Source organism: Taurulus bubalis, assembly GCF_910589615.1.
Source record: "Taurulus bubalis genome assembly, chromosome: 13".
NCBI lineage: Eukaryota > Metazoa > Chordata > Actinopteri > Perciformes > Cottidae > Taurulus > Taurulus bubalis.
The window spans coordinates 19736481-19759379 of NC_136601.1; the positions used below are offsets into that span (position 1 = coordinate 19736481).

A 22899-nucleotide genomic window follows, 5' to 3' on the forward strand; every position below is an offset into this window, starting at 1 on the left:
TGCTTTTTTCCCCTTCTTTTCTTTTTTTTGTTGCGGCCTTTGCAGGAAGACTTGCAAGTCGGCAAAACCCCGAAAGCCGCGATGTGACGAGGGAACAGCCGCCGCGTCACGTATGGATGCACACGCACAGATCTGTGTGTGTGTGTGTCTGTGTGTGTGTGTGCAGCTGTGGCAGGCAGGCTAAGGTTCTGAGTGTGTCTTACAGATGGCGGTCATAATGATCAGATAGCCCTTGTAATGGAGACGGCCCCAGTTTGTAATGGCTTCCTAAAACAACACATGGAGCGCCTTTACGAGGCCACAATCCGCCCGGTTATCACAGAGCAAACTGTGCGAATGAGAATGGCATCATGTCAGGCGTGCTAATAAATAGCTTGTTTATCTCACGCGCACACATACATACATACATATATACACACAAACGCGCGCACAATTGATTTTAATACCGGGCGGCCGCGTCTCGCCTGCTCTGCCGGTTTAAGGACGAGCGTTATCAGAGGAGACACAGACTCCCGCTGCAGCAGTTAGGCCGTCCTCCCCTTTCGCGTTCGCTGCTAATGAGCCTAATGATGTGTGTGTCTCGGCGATTGCATCAGTCAATAAGCTGTTCAATATGAGGGCTCTTTCTTTTTTTTTTTTTTTTTTTTACAAACCCACTGACAACTTGCCCGCCTGGATAAGATCTCCCATCCAAGGGAGGGAAGAAAAGAGCAACTAATTTGTCTTTGCATCGGATGGGACATGTGTTGGCTGTCTTTTACAATCACGAGCCGAGATTGTAAGCGGAGAATAGACATGTCAGTCGAGTTCCGTGATAAGAAGCCGCTTTTAAGACTCGGAAAGCAGCTGCGTGTTAAAAAAAACACACACACAACAAACCCACCGCGTCCCAGTTCTCTCAAATGGAGATCTGCTGTTTGTTTGTTGTCAGTAGTTTTCAGCTCATTTTCCGTCTATGTTGTGCTTCCTTTTCTTTTTGGTTTATTTTCAGTTCGGGTTTTTATGTTTCAAGAGGTGTTTAGTTGGGAGTTTTATTTCCAGTTGATGTCGGGAGGTGTTTACTGTTAGAGACATTCAGCAGTTTTAACCGTCTCTGTGTGGTGATTGCAGATGTTCATTCTCGTTTCTACCGCACATTTATTTATGTATTGTCACATTAGTGCAGCTTTTCAACACAACATGTATAACTCGGATTCTACTGGGAGTAAACAAAATAAAAAGTGCAGTTAGACCCCTGTGACTCGGTTAAAAGCGTGTCTTTGATATCCCGCACGGCGTTTGATTGATCCGTTCCCGTGGTCTTGATCCCTGGGCTCTGCTGATTAAACCTATCCATCAGCTCCTCTTATCAGCACCCTAACAGATCGACTGCAGGACACCGAACTAACCCCCTTATTGTTGCTACACAGAACAAGTCAAAGGCTAAGGACGGGGAGGGGAGAGAGCCAGCTCTCCTCTTCAAGGCCCTTTTGAACAAGAGAGGGGAAAGAAAATCCCCGCTATGTTGTTTTTAAAAGAAGTTATTTTGAGATAAGTATCTCTCATGCTACGGTGATGAGTGTGCTGCACACGCGCACACACACTTGCTGTGTGTCGCGCATTGCAATAACCTCTACAGGAGGTCGAACAGTGGCGCTGCCGATTGTGACAAGAGTGTTTCCCCTCTAGTGGGAAATCAGAAAGTAATGTTTCCTGTCCGGAGTGTCGGCTCCCCCGCTAGTGACGTGACCCTCCCATCGGCCAGAGCTCACACAGGCCTCAGATAATGACATCTCCTGCACTGACAGCCTGTCATTCACGTGCCTCTGCGAACACACACACACACACACACACACACACACACACACACACTCTCTCTTGGGCGTGCGCTGGATAAAACGGAAGAGACGAGCACGGCAGCCGTTATGAATCATCAGGATGCGATTTGCAAGTCAAATATCGCGTTTCGCGAGACGCGCCTGTTATTTGCTGAAATACATTTTGTGTTTCTCATCTTTCGCGTGACTGTTAAAGCAGATGCATCAAGGCCACTGAATAAAAAATAAATAGAAAAAGCGTGGATGATTGCATGTCACTTTGCTCTCATTTATCTGCAAATCATCCATTACCATCATGTTGTCAATGAAACGGCACAGGGAACCGCCAGCAGATGGGCTCTGATTGTTCACAGATGTATGATTTTTGGGACAGTTTGCTGAAGGTAAAGCTTAGGACTGATCCTGAGTCTTAAATTACACCAATTTACGATTCCTAACATCCGGAAAACAAACCGGCTCACATAAAATTGTTTCTTGTTGTTTTTTTTGGCGGATGGCGATCACACCGGCAAAAAGTTGCAAGTTTCCACCATTTTGGTGGAAACTTGCAACTTGCCGCCTTATCGCGAAACCATCAACCCAAAGTTTACATAATCGTAAATGTCCTGTTGAGAGAAGATGGTTTATTGAAATCCTGTTGCAGCATGCCCTGCAGAAGCAGGTGTGGGCCTGCTGGCACGCCTTCTGGCCGCGAGTGATTTAGGTGGTGGGAAGTGAACACACACTTCAAATGCTGGACGGGGAGAAGATGCGTTCGTGGCATCCGGCTGATCTTCCAGCTAATTCATGTGTGTCCTCCGAGCACTCCTGTGTGCGCTAATACCCTCTCTGGGACGCGTTCGGAGCGTAGCCATGGCGATGATTGTGCCATTATTTTTGCAGTCTGATGAGTGATATCCCAGAGGGCCGTGGCTGGGTTGTCCCGGCCTGTCGAGAGTGGCTGATTAGAATTGCAAATGGCCGCCAAGTGTTGTGTTTATTGTGTGTCTCAATATTGGAGACAATCAGGCGAATCAAAGCCCTCAGCTGGAGAGATGGGACGGAGGCCCGGCGGGCCTCTCGGGTTGGCACCGGGTCCTCAGTGCCCCCTCAGTGCTCCCCCACACACACTCTTCTTCTTTCCTCTCCGTTGCACTCTCTCCCGGTCGGCTCTCTCGTGCGTGTGCACGTCCATGAAGTACGTGGACCCAGCTGGAAGGAGGAGAGGGGAAGGCGGACAGAAAGAGCCACTAAATCCAGCGCACTCCATCATCTGTAGTGTGGCGGCCCTCGCGCAGCTGAGAAATATTAAACGCGCTTTATGATAATGAGAGAGCGGGCAACGGACATAAATATCGGCGGCAAAGTGCTGAAGGATTAAAATGTCCTGTACGTTTGCTCACAGAACAAATTCATCTTTGATTTCATGGCTCCATGAGTCGTCGGAGACAGAATTAGCAGCTTTTCATTAGCAGAATGTCTTCCCCCCCCCCCCCCCCCCCTCTTCCTTCCTTCCGTCCTTCCTTCCACCTGTCCATGGTGAGGTATACTCGGTCACATTAAAGGACGCTATGTGCACGCGCAGCCGCGGTCACGCGCTGCAGATGGAGCCCGCTGGCAGCGCGCCCCTTGTTATGGCTGGGTGACAGATTGTGGTGCAAAGTGCCCTAAACACACACTTTCGCCGCAAATCACCCGCGAATTGTCCCCCCCCTCCCTCAACGATTGGCCATTACCCCATTATTGACTCACTGTTTGTACAGGATTCGGCCAAATCCATCTGAAAGCCATCCAGCGCTGTTGTGCGAGACAGGAAGCCAGTGTTTTAGCTCACCGTGTAATTCACTCTGTCAGTCGCACACAGAGAGGCCTATCTTCTCTCGTTTCGCTACTGTTGGCTTTTCAAGAATGTGTGTGTGTGTGTGTGCAGGCACATGCGAGAATGTGCGCTCAAGCGTGTGTATACGTCCCTGTTGGAACAGAGGATAATTCCTCAGGTCATACGCTCCCCTTTATAGCACCGCATGACCAGTCGCAACAGGCATGTGTGAGGCCCAGGTACGGACACGCATAGCGAGGACAGGTATCGCCACGGGGGGTTGGAGGGCGGGAACGACTTTTACTGCGCCACACACCTTCTCCTTCTTCTTCTTTTTTGAGCTGTCGCCGCTGTGGGCTAAATGAAGAAGAAGAAGAAGAAGAAGAAGAAGAAGAAGAAAAAATAATAAAAAAGCTGCGAAAGGAATGCGTTCGCGCTCGACAGAAGTCCTGAAGATTTACTGTGAGTTTTTTTTAAGCGCCACATGTGAACGCAGGGAGGGCCAGAAGCCATCGCGAGGCTCACGTGTCGGACGAGATTGCGATCAAATGTCACCAGCCTCGAGAGGCAACAGTCGGTTGCGTGTGAGGGAGCTGCGCCTGGTTAGACAGCGACGTGTGTGTATGTGTGTGTTGAACTTGACAAGCAGTTGATGAGAGATCCTTAGGTGTGTGTGCTTGTGCGCTTGCGTAAAGGAGAAAAAAGGGAACGCTTGAGAGGGTGTGTGTGTGTGTGTGTGTGTGTCGGATCTCCATTTGTGAGTGTGTGAAACTGAGGAGAGGGTTCATGAGGTGACATCTCGTCAGCTGTTTGACTTTCCCAGGGAAGCAGTTTCAAGAACAATGCAGACGAAAAAAAACCATCAAACGCCGACAATTGAAATGCCACAAAAACAAAAAACAAAAAAGCCCCAAAAAAAGCCCATGTGCTGTTTTTTGGTGCCTGAATTATTGCCGCTGTTTGAGATTGCAGACGGGGTCGGGTGTGTGAGTGACTGCACTGTGCTTGCAGCAGACACATATCACCTACCGGACTCCTCCACCCATCCATCTCCCGGCACCGCTCACAATGGCAGGAATACATTTCAAAAAAGAGTCGGAAGGGGACGCAAGATAAATATTGTGTTAGTATTTCCCCCCCTCCCTCTCCGCTTGCGATTGTCTCTCCCGCTGACAGATGAACAATGAAAGTATTGAACTTTTCCTGCGCGCTATCTTTTTACTTCTGGGTTCAGAACCGTGCTGTCAAAGCCAGACGACGCGCTTCTGGCGGAGATTGATTGATTTTGCTTTCAGTGAGCGCCATGTCGCTCCCTTTGTTCTTCCGGGAAGGCTTTGGTTTCCCTCCAGCTCGCAGCCTCTCTGGAGCTGTGTCACATTAACACCTGTTAACAACATACAGACCTCGTTGCAGCATTGATTCGGCTCCCCTCCCTTGATCAGGAAAGCGTTGCTATATCATTTTAAACTGGAAGCAGTTCATTATATTCTCTGAGAACCCTAAATCTTTCTCTGGGCCCCAAAAAAGTATCACTTTCTGGCAGTTAGAGATATTATTTTCGTCTCTGTGCGCTACATTTGGAGCTACAGCCAGCAGTCAGTTAGCTTAGCTTAGCTTAAAGGAAGAACACAAGTCTTTCAGCTAAGCTAACCGGCTGCTAGCTCCAGGCTTCACACAGATATGTCAGCATCGGACCTTCTCATCTCAATTCACGGCGAATAAGTGCCTTTCTTCAGATCGTCCAACAGAAAGGCCTCATTAGCGATGCATGTCAGGTTTTGTTTGGGAGACGTCTTCATGGGCCGCTGCCAAAATAAACCGCTGAGCTGAGCAGGGCGACTCGGCCTGAGCGCGGGTTTTGGAGAATTAGCTAACTTTAGCCGCTCACTTTAGCCGCTAACTTTAGCCGCTAACCGTGCGCTCTCTTGTCCTCAATGAGCTTTTTCACTTCACTGTGTTTATTAGCTAATTGAGTAGCAACATTAAAGGGGCTGTTTTTTTTTTTCTCTCTCGGAGAAATGCTTTCTGAGCGCTTATAACCGATGGGGCTGGAGATACCGAGCAGAAAATGTCTGTTTGGTAACAAACCAGGTCAAGCTGCTCGGGTTCGATAACTGGGCCGTGATTCTGTTGCTCTCTAGTTTCTCCTCTGCTCTCCCCGAGCGGGAGTGAAGCACAATCGGGCGAGTGTGAGAGATGCTATTGTTCGTCTGGGAGGTTCTCCTGCTCGCCCTCCCCTCCTGCTCTGCTCGCCGCTGATTACAGCCTCGCATCCTGGTCCAGCTCTGCTCTCTGCTCTGCAGCTCTTGGTCCTGGGGGATTCCTCTCTCTCCTTCTCTTTCTCTCTCTCTCTCTCTCCAGCCCCCCATCACCCCACACCCACTCAAGCATGTGTACACACGAATATATCTGCACACACGGTCACACAAACACGGTCACGCATACAGTGGGCTCGGGCCTGGTGGGTTTGGCAGCGACCGTAGACTGGGCCTGTGGAGAGATCTTTACGGAGCATGCAGAGCCCATCTGTGGCGGCTCCTCAGCGATGGGAGGCAGCTGGCTCTGTGTGTGTGTGTGTATATGTGTGTGTTGTACCGAGGCCAAGGAAGAAGGGAAGAGGTTTGTGTGTGTTTGGGTCACAGAGCACCCCCAGAATGAGAGCTAAACTCGGGCTGAAACTGACCCAAGCACTCTCGTCCAGCCGAGCCAAACCTTCCCTTCTCGCCTCTTTTTTTTCTTCTTCTTCCCCTTCTCTCTTCTCCTCACGCCCCCCACTTCCCCACCACCACCACCACCACCACCACCCAAGCCCTCCAGCTGGAAGAGCTCAGTCCCTGGGATCCGGGATGAATAAGTGGAGAGGCAGAGAGCAACAGCCTGGGCCTTCTCTTCCCTGTCAGTGATACCGTGGATGACGTTCAATCACCACCGCATACACCCGCGCTCGCTTAACTCCCCTGCTCTTAGAGAGGGATGGGCTCGGCCCCGGCGGAAACCACAGCGGGCCGCAAGAAGAAACAGATTACGCTCTTCCCCCTCCCTTAATGGCTTCTGACACTCCTCCCGCTCAGTCAGGTCCTCTCCAGCCTGTTTGTCAAGCGCCGAGCGTCCACTTCCACCCTCACCCGAGTGGCAGGGGCCATCTGGGCGTCATCTCGTTAGCTCATGGTGTGATGCTAGCCGCTCACGTGACGGAGAAGGAGGGCGAGCACACTGAGCTTGTTTGGTGGACGGGAGCGGTGTGTCTCATCCCTGTGTGTGTGTGTGTGTGTGTGTTGTGTAGCTCGCCCCTGTGCAACTGTTATGAGTCACGCTGAATCTGATTTGCTCTGCATGCCAGCCTGTTGACTGAGCTAACCGAAGCTAGTGTGTGTTTGTCTGTGTCAGAGAGAGAGAGTGTGTGTCTGTGTTCACACGTACAAAAGCAGCTCTCCGCAGGGTGGATTTCAGGATATTCTGTGCCTCTCTTTTTTCCTCTGACATCTTCATTTATGTCCCTCTAATGGGGACAGCACAGAGAGGAAAATACTCGGCTTTCTGCTTTTCAGCAAGTCACAGTTGCCAAGTCTGGCCCACTGGAGTGCAAATGCAACTTGGACCGAGTTTATAGTTTATCCAATACCACTACCCGTTGGCGAGTTTGTCCTCGCTTCTCTATAATAAGGGTCAAATCCTTCCTGCTTTGCTAAACAATTCTGGAGCCAGATGGGCCTTGTTTTGCTTAATTTCAGGATCTCTGTGTGTGTGTGTGTGTGTGGCCTTGTGCCGGCATTCAGGCGACTTGTTTACCGCGTTTGACATGTGAGGAAATCGGTGTGTGTACACTGCGGGGCGTGTGTTTATGTGTGTGTGTTTATAGTCGGGCCTCCCTAAGAACATCTACCCCCGCGACGGCCTGACAGAAGCCAGCTATGTATACAAGCGCTCGGCGGGCCGCTACGGGACCCATGACCGGCTCACCTTCCCGTAGGGCGTCGCCCTCAAACGGCGACGCTTCAAAATCCGTTTGTCCCACGGCTCACTGCTCACGGCACTGGTTGATGTGGCGAAATCCTCGGGAGCGCTCTGCACACATACTGACAGTTTTGGCGGTTCTTGCCGTCCTCTTTGAGTATGAAGTGATCACGCTCTGTCAACAGCGCTCAGTGGATCTTAACCACACATCAAGAGCGAAGCCATTTCAGAAGCGACCGTGTGTGAATGCTTCCCATTGTGAGGCCCGAGCCAGCGTGCGGCCGCTATCTTGATGGATCTGAAAGCGGTTTATGGCATGAACCAGCAGACAATCATTTGATATTGATTGACTTGAACGAGAACGGGATGGATCTGCAGCCTTGTGATTACACAAAACGAACACCGCCTCGAGCACGTGAATCCGCTTTGAATCCCCGCCAATTCATGTGTCTCTCACACACACACACACACACACACACACACACACACACACGAGGGCTGAACCACAATGCTCTTTGCGTAGCGCGGCGGACCTAGTGCTGTGTGTAACAGATACTGTAATGCGTTGTGAGAAGCCGGAGAATCCGCCGGAACTGCCGAGCCTACATGGGGGCATCGATCTGAAACGGCTGTAAATATGGCGGCTGTGTGGAAAGTGTCATCTGTGATGATGGTGAGGAAGCAGCAACGCTGATTCTGTGGATAATCTAGGAGAGAGATGATAATTGGTTGGAACACTTCTGCTGCCGTGATAATTACCATGCTGATAGCGAGGGGAATAGAGCACCAACCTGTTGCGGCGATGATTGTGTTTTTTGATTTTTTTTTTTTTTTTTTTTGCGTGACGCACACTCGTGTGATTTAAAGGCCGGAGGAAGAGAGGGGGGCGGATGTTGGGCTACAGAAACAAGTGCGGCGGGGAGGACGGTACCTGCATCCGGTCCGTTGGCGTGTTCCCCTGGTGGAGACGGATCGCCCTATAGTCGAGAATAGCGTGTTTTTAATTGATATGTGCGGCATGTTCGCGCCGCCGCTCAGGAGGAACAAATCAATTTGAAAACCATTCTGTTGATATCAGTCGTTCCTGCCTCCTTTCTCTCGCAGTTCCTGTGTCTCGGGTCCTTTCATTCAGCGGGCCGAGGCTGCCTGCCAGTGCTATGCTCGGGGCCGAGGCCCGAGTTGACTGGACGGGGGTGGGGGGCTGTTTTGAGGCTCTGTAAGGGGCTGTGAGTGGGCCTTAGTGTAGGCGGCGTTTTATATGAAAGTCGGCGAGGGCAGGGTGCTTGAATAGGGGTGGCTGGGAAGTTGGGCTGGGAAGGTCCAGGATGCACCCCACAGTGCTTTTGTGCGCTCTCACATCCGTGTGTGTGTGTGTGTGTGTGTGTGTGTGTGTGCGAGGGGAGGTGGTTGGTGGGGGCTGTAGCATATGTGAGATCATGTGCTCATATTCACCAGTGGAATGTAAAAAGGGAGAACGGGGGGCGGGGGGGAGGTTCTCCCCTCGTCTCTTTTTCCCTCCGCCTAGTTGTTTTCTGTTCTCCCTCTGCTGTGCTGTAGCGCAGGCCTGTTTGCATAAGCTCTTTACAGGATTGAGCGCGGCGCGGAGCCATCCAGATGAAACAAAACCAATCGCATTTGGCTGTTTTGAAAATGATTCTCTTTATTGTGCTTGGTTCAGGCAGATCCACCTCGTTTGACACGAGGGGGGGAATAAAGGTTCCCTCGCGTCCGGGGTCATTTCCCAGAAACATCGTTTGTTTCATTGGCTCTTCCTCTGTGCACCCGAGCCGCTTTCATCAACAGGTCTTCGAAAAAGTCTCCAGACAACATGAATGAAAGATGCGATTCAACCTCCCCCCCCCCACACCCGCCTTTCTTTTTCCCTTTTCGACCTCCTCAAAAGTACAATAATCTTCAGTCACTCGTCTCCTCCTCTCCATTGCGTGTGGCTGTGTGTAGCACCGGAGTGGCGCTGATTAAGCCAACAGAGAGACAAACGGGAGACAAAGTCCCAGCCCACCAGTTTAGTTTCACATCCTGGACTGGAGCTGGGCCTCAGCTTGCCAAGTGGAGGGCTTTTAAACTGGGCTAAACACTAATTGCTGCCCTATTTCTTTTATGTTGCTTCTTTCCCATCTGCGATGGCGCTTCCAGACCTCCACAGCAGCCAGAGCCTCATTATAGCAGACAGTTAACAAAGGCTGGGAAACAGAAGCGGAGAATTCACTTAGGATAGCTATCTAACCGCCAACCAGGAGGCCTGCTCGCAAAAATTGAATCAATGACAGAGGCCGGCTTGTGATTAAATCCTTCAGGGATATTAAGATTTTGGAGATCTTAATTATTCATCTAAATCGCTTTTGATAATGGAATAAATGGGTTGTAAAATGTGGAAACGGGGTGTGAGGCTCATTGTTTGATTCAAGAGCCAGGCTTTTACGTTTTTTTTAAATCATTAAAATTATTTTGAAACTGATCATTTTGAGAAAAAAAAGAAGGAAAAAGCTTCCAGCAATTTCCCGAAAAAGAAAATAGGAAATACCTGCTGGTTGAGTGAAACAAATGAAGGTCTAATTGTGATGTTTGGCAGGTCTTACTGGTTTCTCACTTGTTTTTCTGTAGGTGTTTTTTTTTGTGAGAGAGAACAGAATGAGGGAAATGTTGAGGAGGTGAATGAGAGGGAAGGATAAAGCGAGAGGGAATGAGATTGGGGAGCAGAAACAGGAGGAGAGGGGGTGGTCAGCAACAAAGACTAATGTTGCCATGGAAACTTGTTTATGCCTCACTGATGCATCTTGTAGATCCAATTAGAGGCTGATTGTGTCCGTGTCTTCACAGACACACGCACGTGTACCCCCCGACACACACACACACACACACACACACGCATGAAAACATATGTATGCTCGCACACACACACATATACACACACACACAGGGCGCTGCTGCTGAAAACCAGCAAATTGTTCGGGGAGGTAGGACAAAGCACACCCCGCGTTCTCTCTCTCTTATCGGCCCTTGAATTAGTGCGACACCCCCCACCCCCCCAACCCCATGAGCGCCAGACAATAGCGTGGAAATAACGACTCACCCGCTCCTAAGCCCAGAGGTCCTACCCGCACATACTTTTATGACATCATGTGCAGCATCCCCCCCCCAGAAATAAGTGGGGGTCGTTGGGACAGGATTTTGACCGTTTTGCAAATTTCTGGTTGCATTTATGTCTTTTGTGAATGAAGTCATTTATTTGGTAAGGCGCCTGTCCCGAGAAGAATGGCCATGAATGTGGAAAAGGCCGTAATCCAATCATGTTCATTTTCATGGGGGGGTTATTTCTCCAGAAAATGGGATTTAAAAACAAAACCAAAAAACGATCGTAACTTACAATGGCTGGACGTTTGGCTGTGTTTAACATCAGAGGAGGAGAGATGGTGATCGTAAGCCCCCCCCCCCCCACCCCTCCCCTCTTCCTCACCCACTGCCTGCACTTACACACTCCTCCATCAGTCTCTTTCAGGAGTCCTCCCCTTCCCTGGGCCTGTCTGAAGAGTCAGTTATTTAGTGGTGAAATGATGTGTGTGATGATGAAATGAGGGGCTGTAGATAAGGTGAGATTACACTCTGAGAGAAAAAGAAGGGCGAGACACAGAGAGGGAGAGAGAGGGAGAGAGAGGCCCGGCCCCTGATGTCTTGTTAAAACGTGAGGGATCAGAAAAAACAACAAATGCATTGCACGCCGCTAAATCCTGCTTAAATCCGCTGGCATGGGCAGATCTAGCAGATAGCCCCGCTGCTGTGCTCGCTGTCTGCGACCACCACACACACACACACACACACACACACACACACACACACACACACACACACACACACACACACACACACACACACCCGTGGTCAGTCCGGCTGTCTAGGTTAATGCTTGGCTAACTGGGACAGCAGAGCTGAACCATGTTGACATTTTAAGCCTCAAACAAGTCCAGAACAATGATTCAGCCCGTCTGCCCCCCCCCGCCCCCATCAGACCGCAAACTCAGCCCATTTTGCTGATACACACACACACACACACACACACACACACACACACACACACACACACACACACCCCAGCGTGCAAAAACATACACACGACTGCCCAAACACACTGCAAGTCCTCAGTGTAACCCCCACCCGCTCTCTTTACACACACACACACACACACACACACACACACACACACACACACACACACACACACTGGGCCTCCTCCTGTTCCCCACCTTTAGTGAATAAAGGAGAACAAGAGCTGATCTGATTGAGTTGGCAGCAGCGAGCGAGGTGGAGAGGTACAGTAAGGCCAGATGGATTATCTTAATCCTCCAGTAGATGATCATGGCAGAGGGAAGATGAACTAGGAAGCCTGAAGCCTTCCGGGCTGAACCCCGGCACGCTGTTTTCCCTTCAGAAACTCGGACCTCTGAAGTGGAGGCAGAGTAGATATTATGCTGAAGCACGGGGTCTTATATGGAAGTCCACAAATATGAAAAAAAAAACAATCCGCTGCATTCTTTGGCCGTAATCCCATCTGCAGCCATTTCTGCGGCAGCCATTTTGTGTTTGGCCATCTTGTTTCCCCTCCTCGCAAACTTTTGGGACTTTTTAAAAAGAAACGCTCCGTCGACCGACGGCGAACAATGTCAAGCTGCTACACGTCGTGTTTTTGTGGGGGGTGAATTAACCACGCACTGCCTCAAAGCCCACGCCAGACAAATCTAAACCCATAACTCTTATAGCTCAAAGTATTAACATTGTATAAACTGTTGTTGATTCATGAGGCTGCGCTTCCAGACGACCTTTCATCATGCGCTGGTGATAATTTGCCTTTTTCTTCTCTCTCGCCCGTCAGCTTCGTGGCCGGACAGGGCCTCGTGATCTACCCCGACATCGGGGACAAGCTGGACATCATCTGCCCCAAAGCGGACCAAGGCAGCGAGTACGAGTTCTACAAGCTGTACCTGGTGAAGAGGGAGCAGGCGGAGAGCTGCAGCACGGTCCTGGATCCCAACGTGCTGGTCAACTGCAACAAGCCCGAGAAGGACATCAAGTTCACCATCAAATTCCAGGAGTTCAGCCCCAACTACATGGGCCTGGAGTTCAAGAGGAACTTCAACTACTACATCACCTGTAAGTCTGTCTGCAGAGACGATCTGCTGTTGATATTCAGCCTTTCAGCCTCCATTTAGGCAGAGAAGCCAAGAGTAATAATCTGCTTCACACTCGGTTACACACAGTCACACCTGGGAGTTTCCTGGTAAAACTGTATTTTAATGGCCGCTGCAGCAGCGCCATAGCAACAGCTGCAGCTGAAGAGCTTCGCTCGTGATACAGTGGTTGTTGGTATTTGGGGAGTTAGAGTTCAGGATACAAACCTGCAATCTTTACTGACATTTTCTTAAGTGCTACTTAACTTAAATACAGTTTTGAGGCGCTTGTTTCTCCATTTTCACTCCTAAAAATGGAAAATGCCATGTTATTAACGAGATCATCTAAACCTTTGTGTTTTACAAGAGTTTACTTTCAGAATCATTTCCTAATAATGTCCAAGAAGTTACTTGAAAACAACTATGTAATTAGGGATTCTGTTTTCGGAGAACGGAGACGGCGTTTAGTTTTTGGAATTCATTTTATGAATTCCAATTAATTGCTGCAGTAACCCGGAGCGGCCGGTCGTCACTGCACAGAAGTCAGCTGGGCGTGCGAAGAATTTGAAAGCAAACAGTTCAACATTAATGGAGACCTAAGTTTCCAATAATAATGAATAATTAATGAATATTTATCTCTCATTTTTCCTTCAGTTGGTTCCAAATTCTATCGTTATTTTCTGGACATTTCATAGAACATTACAAACAAATTGCAGACCTTTTAGAATGAGGTGCAGGATTATAAAAGAGTGCTTTTACTTATTGAGACTGATAATAATTCCATGTTTTTACAAAAGCAACATTTTAAATATAGCTCTCTTGAATGTAACATCACTATATTTACTGAAGGAAAGGCTCTGAATAGGTTTCATAAAAGCATGGAGGCATTGTGCACACTTCCCTTTTCATACTTTGACACAATCTGTCTCTGTGTTTCATTTATTATGACTAGCTCAGTGTGGGTAATGATTGAAACATAGTTTTGCAGTTAAAATGCTATCTTGTACCAGCATTTGTAGATGGTATGAAAGAAGAGAAACAAGCTCATCTGGAGTACTTTGCCTTCTTTCTCAGGATCTCGGCAAAGTCTTTTGCCACGCTTAGAAGTTTAGGATGCCTGTAGGTTACAGTCATTAAAATGTGTTTTTTAAATCCAGCAGGATATCACAAAGACATTAAAGCCACTGTTGATACATGTGTGTTAAATACAACTCACTGAAAATTAGGAAGTAAGGCCTCTGGGGAGTTAAGGAGCATTTGGGCTTCAAACTCGATGTCCCACGAAAAGGCTCCAAAAACACAATTAATTGATCCTAACACACTTTGCCAACATCTAACATAGATAGCTGATACCTCTGAGCCAAAGAGCTCCATTGTTGTCCAAAAACTATTAAAAGCTCATCAATGAGCCACACTGGGTGACTTATTATTGTCTTACCATGGACACTGTGCTCTGTATCTTATATTAGCAATCTGAGTCAACACACTTTTACAGTTTATTGTCCTGGTGCTGCAAACTCACTAGACCACCAAACATGTATGAATCCGCAACTGAAAATAGTCCCAAAAGAATGCACTACTTCTTCTGCATGTGTAACATTTGCTAAGAACTACAGTGCCCAGCAATTACTGTGTTTTTGTTGTTGTAGAAGTAAGATATTATTTGACCAGTTTCTAAAGGTGTACGTCTTCAGCAGGAACAAAAGAGCCTACAGCCGCCTCCGGGAAGTCGGGGAGTATTGTCGGTTTTGGTGTTTTTAATGGGATTTGTAAATAATGAGGACAAAGCTCCAGTTCATCTGAGGGGTATGACGACAACCTAGACCCTCTTTCTCCATGGCGTTCGCTCAGTAGCTGCAGAAGCTCACACGCTGGGGCTCAGCTCATAATGCCGGAGAGCGTGTTATTTTAGACGTTGCTTAGGCCTTATCTAATTATTACTTCAGTCCGTCATTTCCTACATTTCCTGGAATGACTTGATTACACGCAGTGAGGTTGATCTGGTTTGAGGATACGATCAGTTGGGGGTTCTGCCACATCTGTAATGGATTCTCCTCCGTATCAATGAAATGATCAGAGGTTCGATGTCTGCAGGCCAGAAGAAATAAACTGATCCACAACTCGTCTTGTCTCATGAAGCATAGCACTGTTAATACACGATGACGTTAGTTTGAAAAACTCCAACTTTAAAAAAACATTCACCCCCTCCCCCCCTGAATATGGAAGATTTATGTTTGTATCTTATCTCAGGGTAGACATCTTTAATTTCTCCTATGTAGAGAAAATAAAAAACAATGTACTTTATGTTTTATTCTGAAAAAGACTAGCCTCTTTATGTCATCTCGCTCGAAAGGAAAAAGAAAATCCACGATAAACAAAGTCCCGCATATGTTTTCCCTTTGATCTGGAGCGGTTCAATTGATATTTGCGAACTCGCCCTCAAAGCCAGTATGCGGGGAAGCATGAAGCCTGTGATGTTATCAAGCGACAGTTTTTTGGGGGCCGCTCCTGTGGCAACACATCATGTGGACTTTAAAGAAATACTTCTTTGAGCTTTATTACACCCACATGTCTTGGGAATACACCTTTGGGCCTTTCTCGGCGTCTGCTTAAAGTTTTCCTAGCCGGCTGCGAGCGGGACTGCTGCTCCACATATTGTCTCCTGATTACATCATAAATATTTTAACTAACTTAGTGACATGTGCGTGGGCTACAGTATGATTGGACATCAGAGGGAAAACTTTTAACTTTACTTGCGGTCGACTTTGCTGTGGTGCAGACGTTCTCTGCCGTGGCACACCCGTCCCGCTGATGTGTGTGTGTGTGTATGTGTGTGTGTTAAGACCTAACTCTCGCCCCGTAGTGTTTCAGACTGTTAACTCATAACTAGAGCCAGTTTTAAATCCGTCACAAGGGAGGCTGGCCGTGCAGGATCCAGCATGATGGTGGATCATCATTAGACTTGTATACTGTAACATTCTTCACGCCAGCGGTAATCGGATGAGCTATTTGCCCTGGTATTATGCTAATGTTGTTGTCCCTTGCAGCGCGGAGAGCTCGCTTTATTTCTCCTCGCCGCGGCCCGTGCATTCGCCACGACGCACTTCATCTATCATTTCGACGATGCGTGGCTGCCGTACGCGTGTAGAGCAAGAGAGGGAGAGCGAGCACCTGCGCTTAACACACCTTTCCTGCTTTTCCTGTGTAGCAGGAACCTGTGTGTACCTGTGTGTGTGTGTGTGTGTTTGTTTAGGCCCCTTTAGGGCAGCTTATCCCCCACATAGGAGATGTGAGTGCGTTATCCCACCGTCTCTGCTGGGAATGCGGTCCAGCCGGCCAAGCAGAGCGGCGTAAATCTGCTCGGCCTATAAAGACCCGGCTTATCTTGCCTGATTAACGGTCAAACCAGTGCAGACACCGTTCGAGACAAGAAGAAGACGCACAGGGAGTGGACATTCCACTGAGTCTTGCAACAGCCCCCCCCCTTCCACTCTTGACTCCACGGCTCCGTTTGTCTTTTCCTTGATCGTCCCCACCCCCGCTCCCACTTCTGCTCCTTCCATGAGGTAGAATAAGCAACATAAGGTGTGGGGTAAAGTAAGCAACAACTGGTGTGTGTGTGTGTGTGTGTGTGTGTGTGTGTGTGTATATTTCTTTTGCGTGTGTGTCCCGTGGCTCGGTGTCCCCACAGGGGATCCGCCTCCACCCGGTCCCGTCCATCCCAGACTGCTCTGACAGGAGTCGTGGGGGGGTGAAAGGTCAAAACTCCCGAACAAGGGGTCACGGAAACACAGCAGGGGGCCAGTAATGATGACCCTGGACTGATCTAAACCCCAGACCAGCGTCAGCCTGTGCTGTCCGTCAGCACCCCCTATGTACACACGCACAGACACACACATACACACCTACACACGCACATGCATACACCTTCCCGCCCCCCTGCTTGGTGTGTAATCACACAAACTGCTTGCATTTCCCTGCGTTGTCTAAACACAGGATATGGAATGAGCTGTTTGTGAGTAAAATGGCCGTGCTGTGTTTAGGGGTAGGAGTCGGAAAGAAGTGATTTTAGACGAGAGGCTTTTAAGGAGGAGAAAATCTAATGGAGAAAATGAGGAACTGATCTACAGACAGACGGTCTTTATATTTCCTCCCCCATTGGAGCAACAAAAAGAATTGCGCCATTTTCTTTCCTATTGGCTCCTCATTGAAATAATGTACTATGACTGCTCTGTGATGTTTTTCCTTTGGGAGCTGGGCCGGTGAGTCTGTTGTTCTATATAAGGTTAAGGTCACGTGGCAGTAAACAGAGGCAGCCTGTCGCCCGGCACTCCTCTTCTCCCTTGATTTCCAGCGCAGCGAGCAGGGTAAGCCTGATCCCCGCCGACAGCTGTCACTCTCCATCTCCGTGTAGCATCGTGGACTCTGCATCGCACCGACTTCCCCACCAGAACTCTGCCGCATGCCATCGCACCTCCAGAAGATTGCCTCGCTGAAACGCACAATGGCCGCTCGCAGCCAGCGGCAAAGTTGTTTTTCATTATTGTCGCTGCGCTGAAGGTGAATCCAACTTCCTCCATTTTAAAAATTAAAATAAAAAAAAGGATTGGAAACACAGGAAGCTGCTGATAAGCACTTTGATATTTGAAGATATTTAGGTAATGGCTATTTATTTACCTATTATAAACAGGGTTGCTTACCCGGTAAAAAAAATATATTAATAATATATCTGACAAACTGCATATGCCCCTGTGGGATGATCTGCCCGCAGCTTCGCACCTGACAGGATTAAAGGTGAGGAGGCATGTTGCATATCACCAACGCTCACCGTGGACTATCTTCCGTATCGCAGTTGTGTTTTTGCTCAACAACCTACACATTGTGCACACATCCACCAAAAATACAAACCGCCCCTCGCCCAGTGGGTGAAGTCTCCTCCACTGGGCACTTTGGCTTCTTTTGCTTTCCAGGGCAAGTGTTTGCCCTTGGGAGAGTTGAAGGTCAAGGTTATCCCTGACCTACATTGGCGAGCATGTAGTAAACGCTCCAACATGTGTGCATGCGCGCTCCCACGCAGGCACACAATCGCAGTAGTAATGCAGTAGTAAGGAAGTGAGCTGGGGTTCACGCTTTCACACCAACGCGCGCACAAACAAAGGCTTGTGCACAGTCAAATAAATACAAACACCGCCAGGTTTATAGCTCAATTTGTTGCAGTGCAATAACTGTAATCTGATTGGAGAGGGGGAAAAAAATGTGTGAAATGTCATCTTTTAGAGCTCACATAAAAATTACCATAATCAAATCACAGCCACTCGGGGGGAAAAAAACAGTTGCGTTTGTCAGAGGCGCGTTTTAACAAGACAAAAGCATTTTGATTGTCAGATTATAGAGACGCAAATAACTCACACGCTTCTAGTCGCAGTCAAACGATTTTCATTTCGTCGTGAAGCGATAACTGTTAACATCTGGTAACCTCTCTCTGTAAAATCCCACTGAAATATTTTAATTACAAGCGAAGCGAGATAGACTGTGCAGGATTTTCCTCTTGCTTCGACGCTGAAGTCGGAACAAAGCACTTATTGTTTTGCTGCATATTTAGCAGCTTCGCTCCCAGAACCTGAAATAACGATGAGAGTTGTTGGCAAACATTTCTATCAGTCCTATTTAAAATGCGATGGTATATACTTCTTGGCATTAAGAAGCATAAAGCTGGTTGAAAATAAACCCCAAAACAAGGCGCCACCTCATTCACACCATTTAAGTTGCGTAAAAAAGTGGCGCTGGCGACCACTTTGTCCCTGAATCCGTCTTGTCTTCCAGTTAGTAAATCATCAAGGGGAGTAGCTGTCATTGATGTGGCCGATTAGAGTTTAAAGGAGCTAATCAGTAAGCCTTAACGGATTTCATTTTCAAAGTAAACCCTGCTAACAGGTCGGGTTAGCGTTGCTGAAGCAGCGTGGCCCGGGATAAGAAGATTTAACCCCTCCTTGTGAGTGAATCCAGCCCAGTGTTTATCAGACTGCCAGTGTAATATATGACTTTCTGCTTGCTTTGCAAATCTATGCGGGCTGCCTCTGCTGCCTCTCCTCTGGATATTTCATTCAGAGAGGGTTAGCAGGCACCGCGTTATTGTCTCTGCTTATTGCCTTTCGTTTATTACAGAGGAGTTTGTTTAGAGGAAGGGGGGCGGGGGGATGTGTTGTTTGGAGGCGGAGGGGAGGGTGGACGACAACGACACACGAGGACTTTCTTTGAGAGGGAGGGTTTGCTCACGTGGCTGTACAAGTGAATGGTAACCATTGGTTACGCCTGAACCCGCCGCTGCTAGATGAAGCTGATATATTCATGTATTCATCTCAATTAGTCCGCTCCGTGCATCTTCAAATGCAGACACTCATCCCTCCTCGGCTGCGCGCCATGCTTATCTTATTAGAATATTTTATATCCTGCGTGTGAGTTCTCCCCTCTCTGCCTCTAAGTCCTCCCTCGCTCCATCCTTCCATTATCCTGCCCTCACGTACCAAAGTTGTGTGTGTGTGTGTGTGTGTGTGGGTCCTGAAGTCTGTGTTCAAGTCATTTTTGTTAACTGATAGCTTAGATCTCCTCTCGACGCTCAGACCACAAGAGACCACAGAGCTAACTCTGCGAAACAACAACTCTGTTGATTTTTCTTCTTCTTTTTCTTCTTCTTCGAAAAAAGGAGAGGAGACATCTTAAGGCTGCTGGAAAGATCCATGTTTGGAGTCCGCTGCGATTTAGGAAAAGTGAACGTAGGGCGCGGGGAACATTAGCTCCATTGTTCAGAAGGAAAATTGCATCGGACAATAGTGTATCGCTCTTTTTTTGTGTGTGAGAAAACATAAGAGCAGGCGAAAACAACGACAGCCCGTAATCTAAAACACTCTGGGATTGCATATTTGACTCTCTGTCAGAGATGTCTGAGGTTACTTGCCCTCTGCTTTGCCAACAACACATATTCTCGGTGTCTTTCTTCTCCGGCCAATAGCTAAGCTCAAATCACAGCTCACTGTCTGTCAGATGGAGCTCCATCTCCCTCTCCACCATCCCCAGAACAGTGGGTTTTTTTTCTTCTTCTTCTGCACTCTGAAATGGCTTTGTTTTTTTCCGACAGCCATTCAGTGGCACCCTCAGCCAGGGCCTGCCAAGAAGTCCGCCTCCCTGAGCCGGAGCCCGGGCCTGTTTACACAAACTCATCGGAGAAATATGGTTGTGTAATTATAGAGGCTGTTAGTTTTAATGTCGCATCCTCGCTGTGGAAACCACTGCATGCTTGGTCGGCTACGATGAGGAGCGGCTGATGAAACTCTGACCGGGGATGGCGTGAACATTTCTGCGGAAAGCAGGGTTCTTTTTTTTTAGGAGTAGGGGGCTAAAAGGCAAAAAAAATAAAAAAAATAAGAAGCTTCTCGATGGAATGGAATCAGCGCCGAGCAAAGCAAACAAAACATGAATCTAGTGGCGGTGATGGAGTTTGCTGTGGTCGTCCGATGCATAAATACAGAGTCTAAAATACTGCTGCGCGGGCCGGGACCAAGCCCGTTTCTGTGAATTCAGCTCGGTGGCAAAATGTCCGTGTTCCATTCCAGCACGACCACAGACACACAAACACAGTAACGGGAGCAGACAAACACACAGGAGGCGTGTGTGTGCGCACAAACATGGCCAGATATGAGCACAAAGCCACATACGCAAATTCAAAGACATTGATATACAGACAGACAGACGTATATGCGCTCTAACATGCAAATAGATGAAAAATTGCACAATGTTTTTTTGCAGATTTGCCTGCGTCATAGAAGCTGCTTGTATGCATTGTGCTTGTGTTAATGCACATTCAAGAGAATGTAGTTTAGCGGAGTGCCACATATTCCCGGGCAGCCGTCCCGTGGGTGGGGAGGCCGCGCGTTGTCAGAGTTTGTGCTCGCGTATCGCGACGGGTGGATGAGGCGGCGAAAAAAAGAAAGCTCCGTGTCTTCAAACGAGTACGTGATGTGTTTGTGTTTTCTCGGCGGGTTGATGATTTCGTAGACAGCGGTGGGGACAATTTCTTTACCCCCCGTCGTTGTTCCAAACCCACAAGTTCAATTTCTCTCTCTCTCTCCCTTTGCTTCTGCAACTTAATCTCTCTCTCCCTCCGCCTTGCCATTCCACCTATTTCCTCTCCTCCTTAGATCTCACCACAGCCGCCCCTCTCTTCCTCCTCTCCCCATCTCTCCTGCACAGTGACAGATCCTTCAGGAAATTGTTTCGAGTCTGCCAGACATTTTTTGTGTATGTTGTAGCTGTTTATTTGTGCTGGGGGCCCCAGTCCTCCCCCCCGCCCTGCAGACTAGAGGTTAAGCCCCCGAACTCCTCCACCGCCTTGCACCAAAAAACACTGATCCTCGATCAGCGTGGCTTCACCGTGTAACCGATACCGGGGGATGCGGAGAGAGAGGAGCACCAGAGAGGATGCAATCAGTGTGTGCGTGTGTGTGTGTGTGCACGTTTGTATATGTGTGCGTCAGCTGCTGGCTTTGTGTGTATTAGGATGTAATCAGCAGCCTTTTGCTCTGTGGTCTGCTGTGCTCTCTGATTGGGGTTTTGGCGAATAACAGGCGAAGGGAGGGGAAAGCGTGTTTCTTTCCCTGCGTCTCATGTTGCAGCCCCGGCCTCAGAGCTGGAGGAGCCTCGCTGTGGTTGGGAGCCCTCGCTCTTTACACATCAGCTACATCCAGACCTTCTATCTATTATCTATATATATATATACGTCTGTCTGGCCGCCACCTCGCTCATCCCAACGGCCCCCGTGTGTGTGTGTTTGTGTGTGTTTGTGTGTGTGCTCCAGAGCCGCTCCTGACAGCTCTGGACTCCCATGTTGGCTGCAGTCAGCTTTGCTCAGTCGCCTCCATGTTAGCAGGTACAGGACGGGGCTTTGGGCTCACACGAGCACGGTCGCAGGGACACGCGCTCGCCCACACACGCTCGCTGTCCTCTCGCTCTTTGTCTTTGTTCTGCCGCTTACAGATTTTGTTTTTGCCGACAACAGATGGGCCGACAACGACGCTCTCCTAAATAACAAGTACACTCTCTGTCTCTGACATCTTTCTCTCTCTCCATCTCTCTCTCTTCGCCAGTCACACGTTTCGCTCGATTATCGAGCAAAAAAAACACCAGTCATGAACTCATTTCAGCCTCTCTAATGTTGCTGCTTTTCTCTGCATCTAAATTGAATATCTCGGGCACACCGGCACATTTGGAAGCATCACCATGTGATTGTGATCGTCATTTCCCGCTGCGCCATATGACGGACTACAGTTATGAATCATTAGTCGAAGCCCGAACTCTCTTTGTGTTCCTCTGGCCTGCTCATCACCCGGGCAGCTTCATTACCCCGAGACCAGATTCCTCACCTGAGCCACATCACCCTGGTCTCCCTCCGGCCCGCTGCATCGCTGAGCCTGTCCCTCTTACTTAGAATACCTCATCGGGCTTTGCCTCACATTGCCTATTTGCGATTTGGAAGCGCCTGAGCCTGCGGAAAGAGTTATTGTTTGTTTGTTTGTTTGCGCCCCATCTTTGATGAGTGTTATTGTGCCGAGCAACACAAGGCTGCTTCAGTTGTCATAACTCTCTTGTGGAGGCCAGATTGAAAAGGTCAGTGAATCGAAAGCTCCTCTCTCCACAAATGGATGAATGGACACAGTGTAGGAGTGACACACACACACACACACACACACGCACACAGACGGGCCGTACACACATGTAGACACGCTTAGACGAGCACCTTCCTTTGGTGTTCGTTAACTTGTTCCAGGGCTTCGCCGCCTCTGGTTTCCCTCAGAGGGGAGTTTGCTCACAGATTAGCTCGATTTTTTTTTTTTTTTTTTTTTTTTGGAGTCTCATGGCCTTTGACATGCCACCGCTATCAACCGCCACATTCCGATCCATCCCAGCGCTTCTTTTATCAGGCGGCGCGGGCTGATTTGTGGCCCGTGGGGCTTTTTTAGATCGTGCGGGGCGACTCCTCCGCCGGAGTCCACAGTCCCACACGACCTTTGTAGACGACCACAAAGGCCAGAGAGAAGCCAGGAGAGGATCAGTTGTATCATCTGCTGGGGTTTAGCGAGTGAACCGCGCTTCACCT

The 22899-nt window shown here is 48.7% G+C and overlaps 1 protein-coding gene across 1 annotated transcript in view; it reads left to right on the top strand.

The window, feature by feature from the left end:
• Window positions 1-22899, top strand: part of efnb1 (ephrin-B1) — a gene marked incomplete at both ends in the record, with an annotated part of 52816 nt that overhangs the window by 11248 nt on the left and 18669 nt on the right. Inside the window, one exon of the mRNA XM_079229223.1 lies at window positions 12455-12732. Within this exon, the coding sequence (XP_079085349.1) occupies window positions 12455-12732 (278 nt within the window). The remainder of the gene's footprint in view (window positions 1-12454; window positions 12733-22899) is intronic.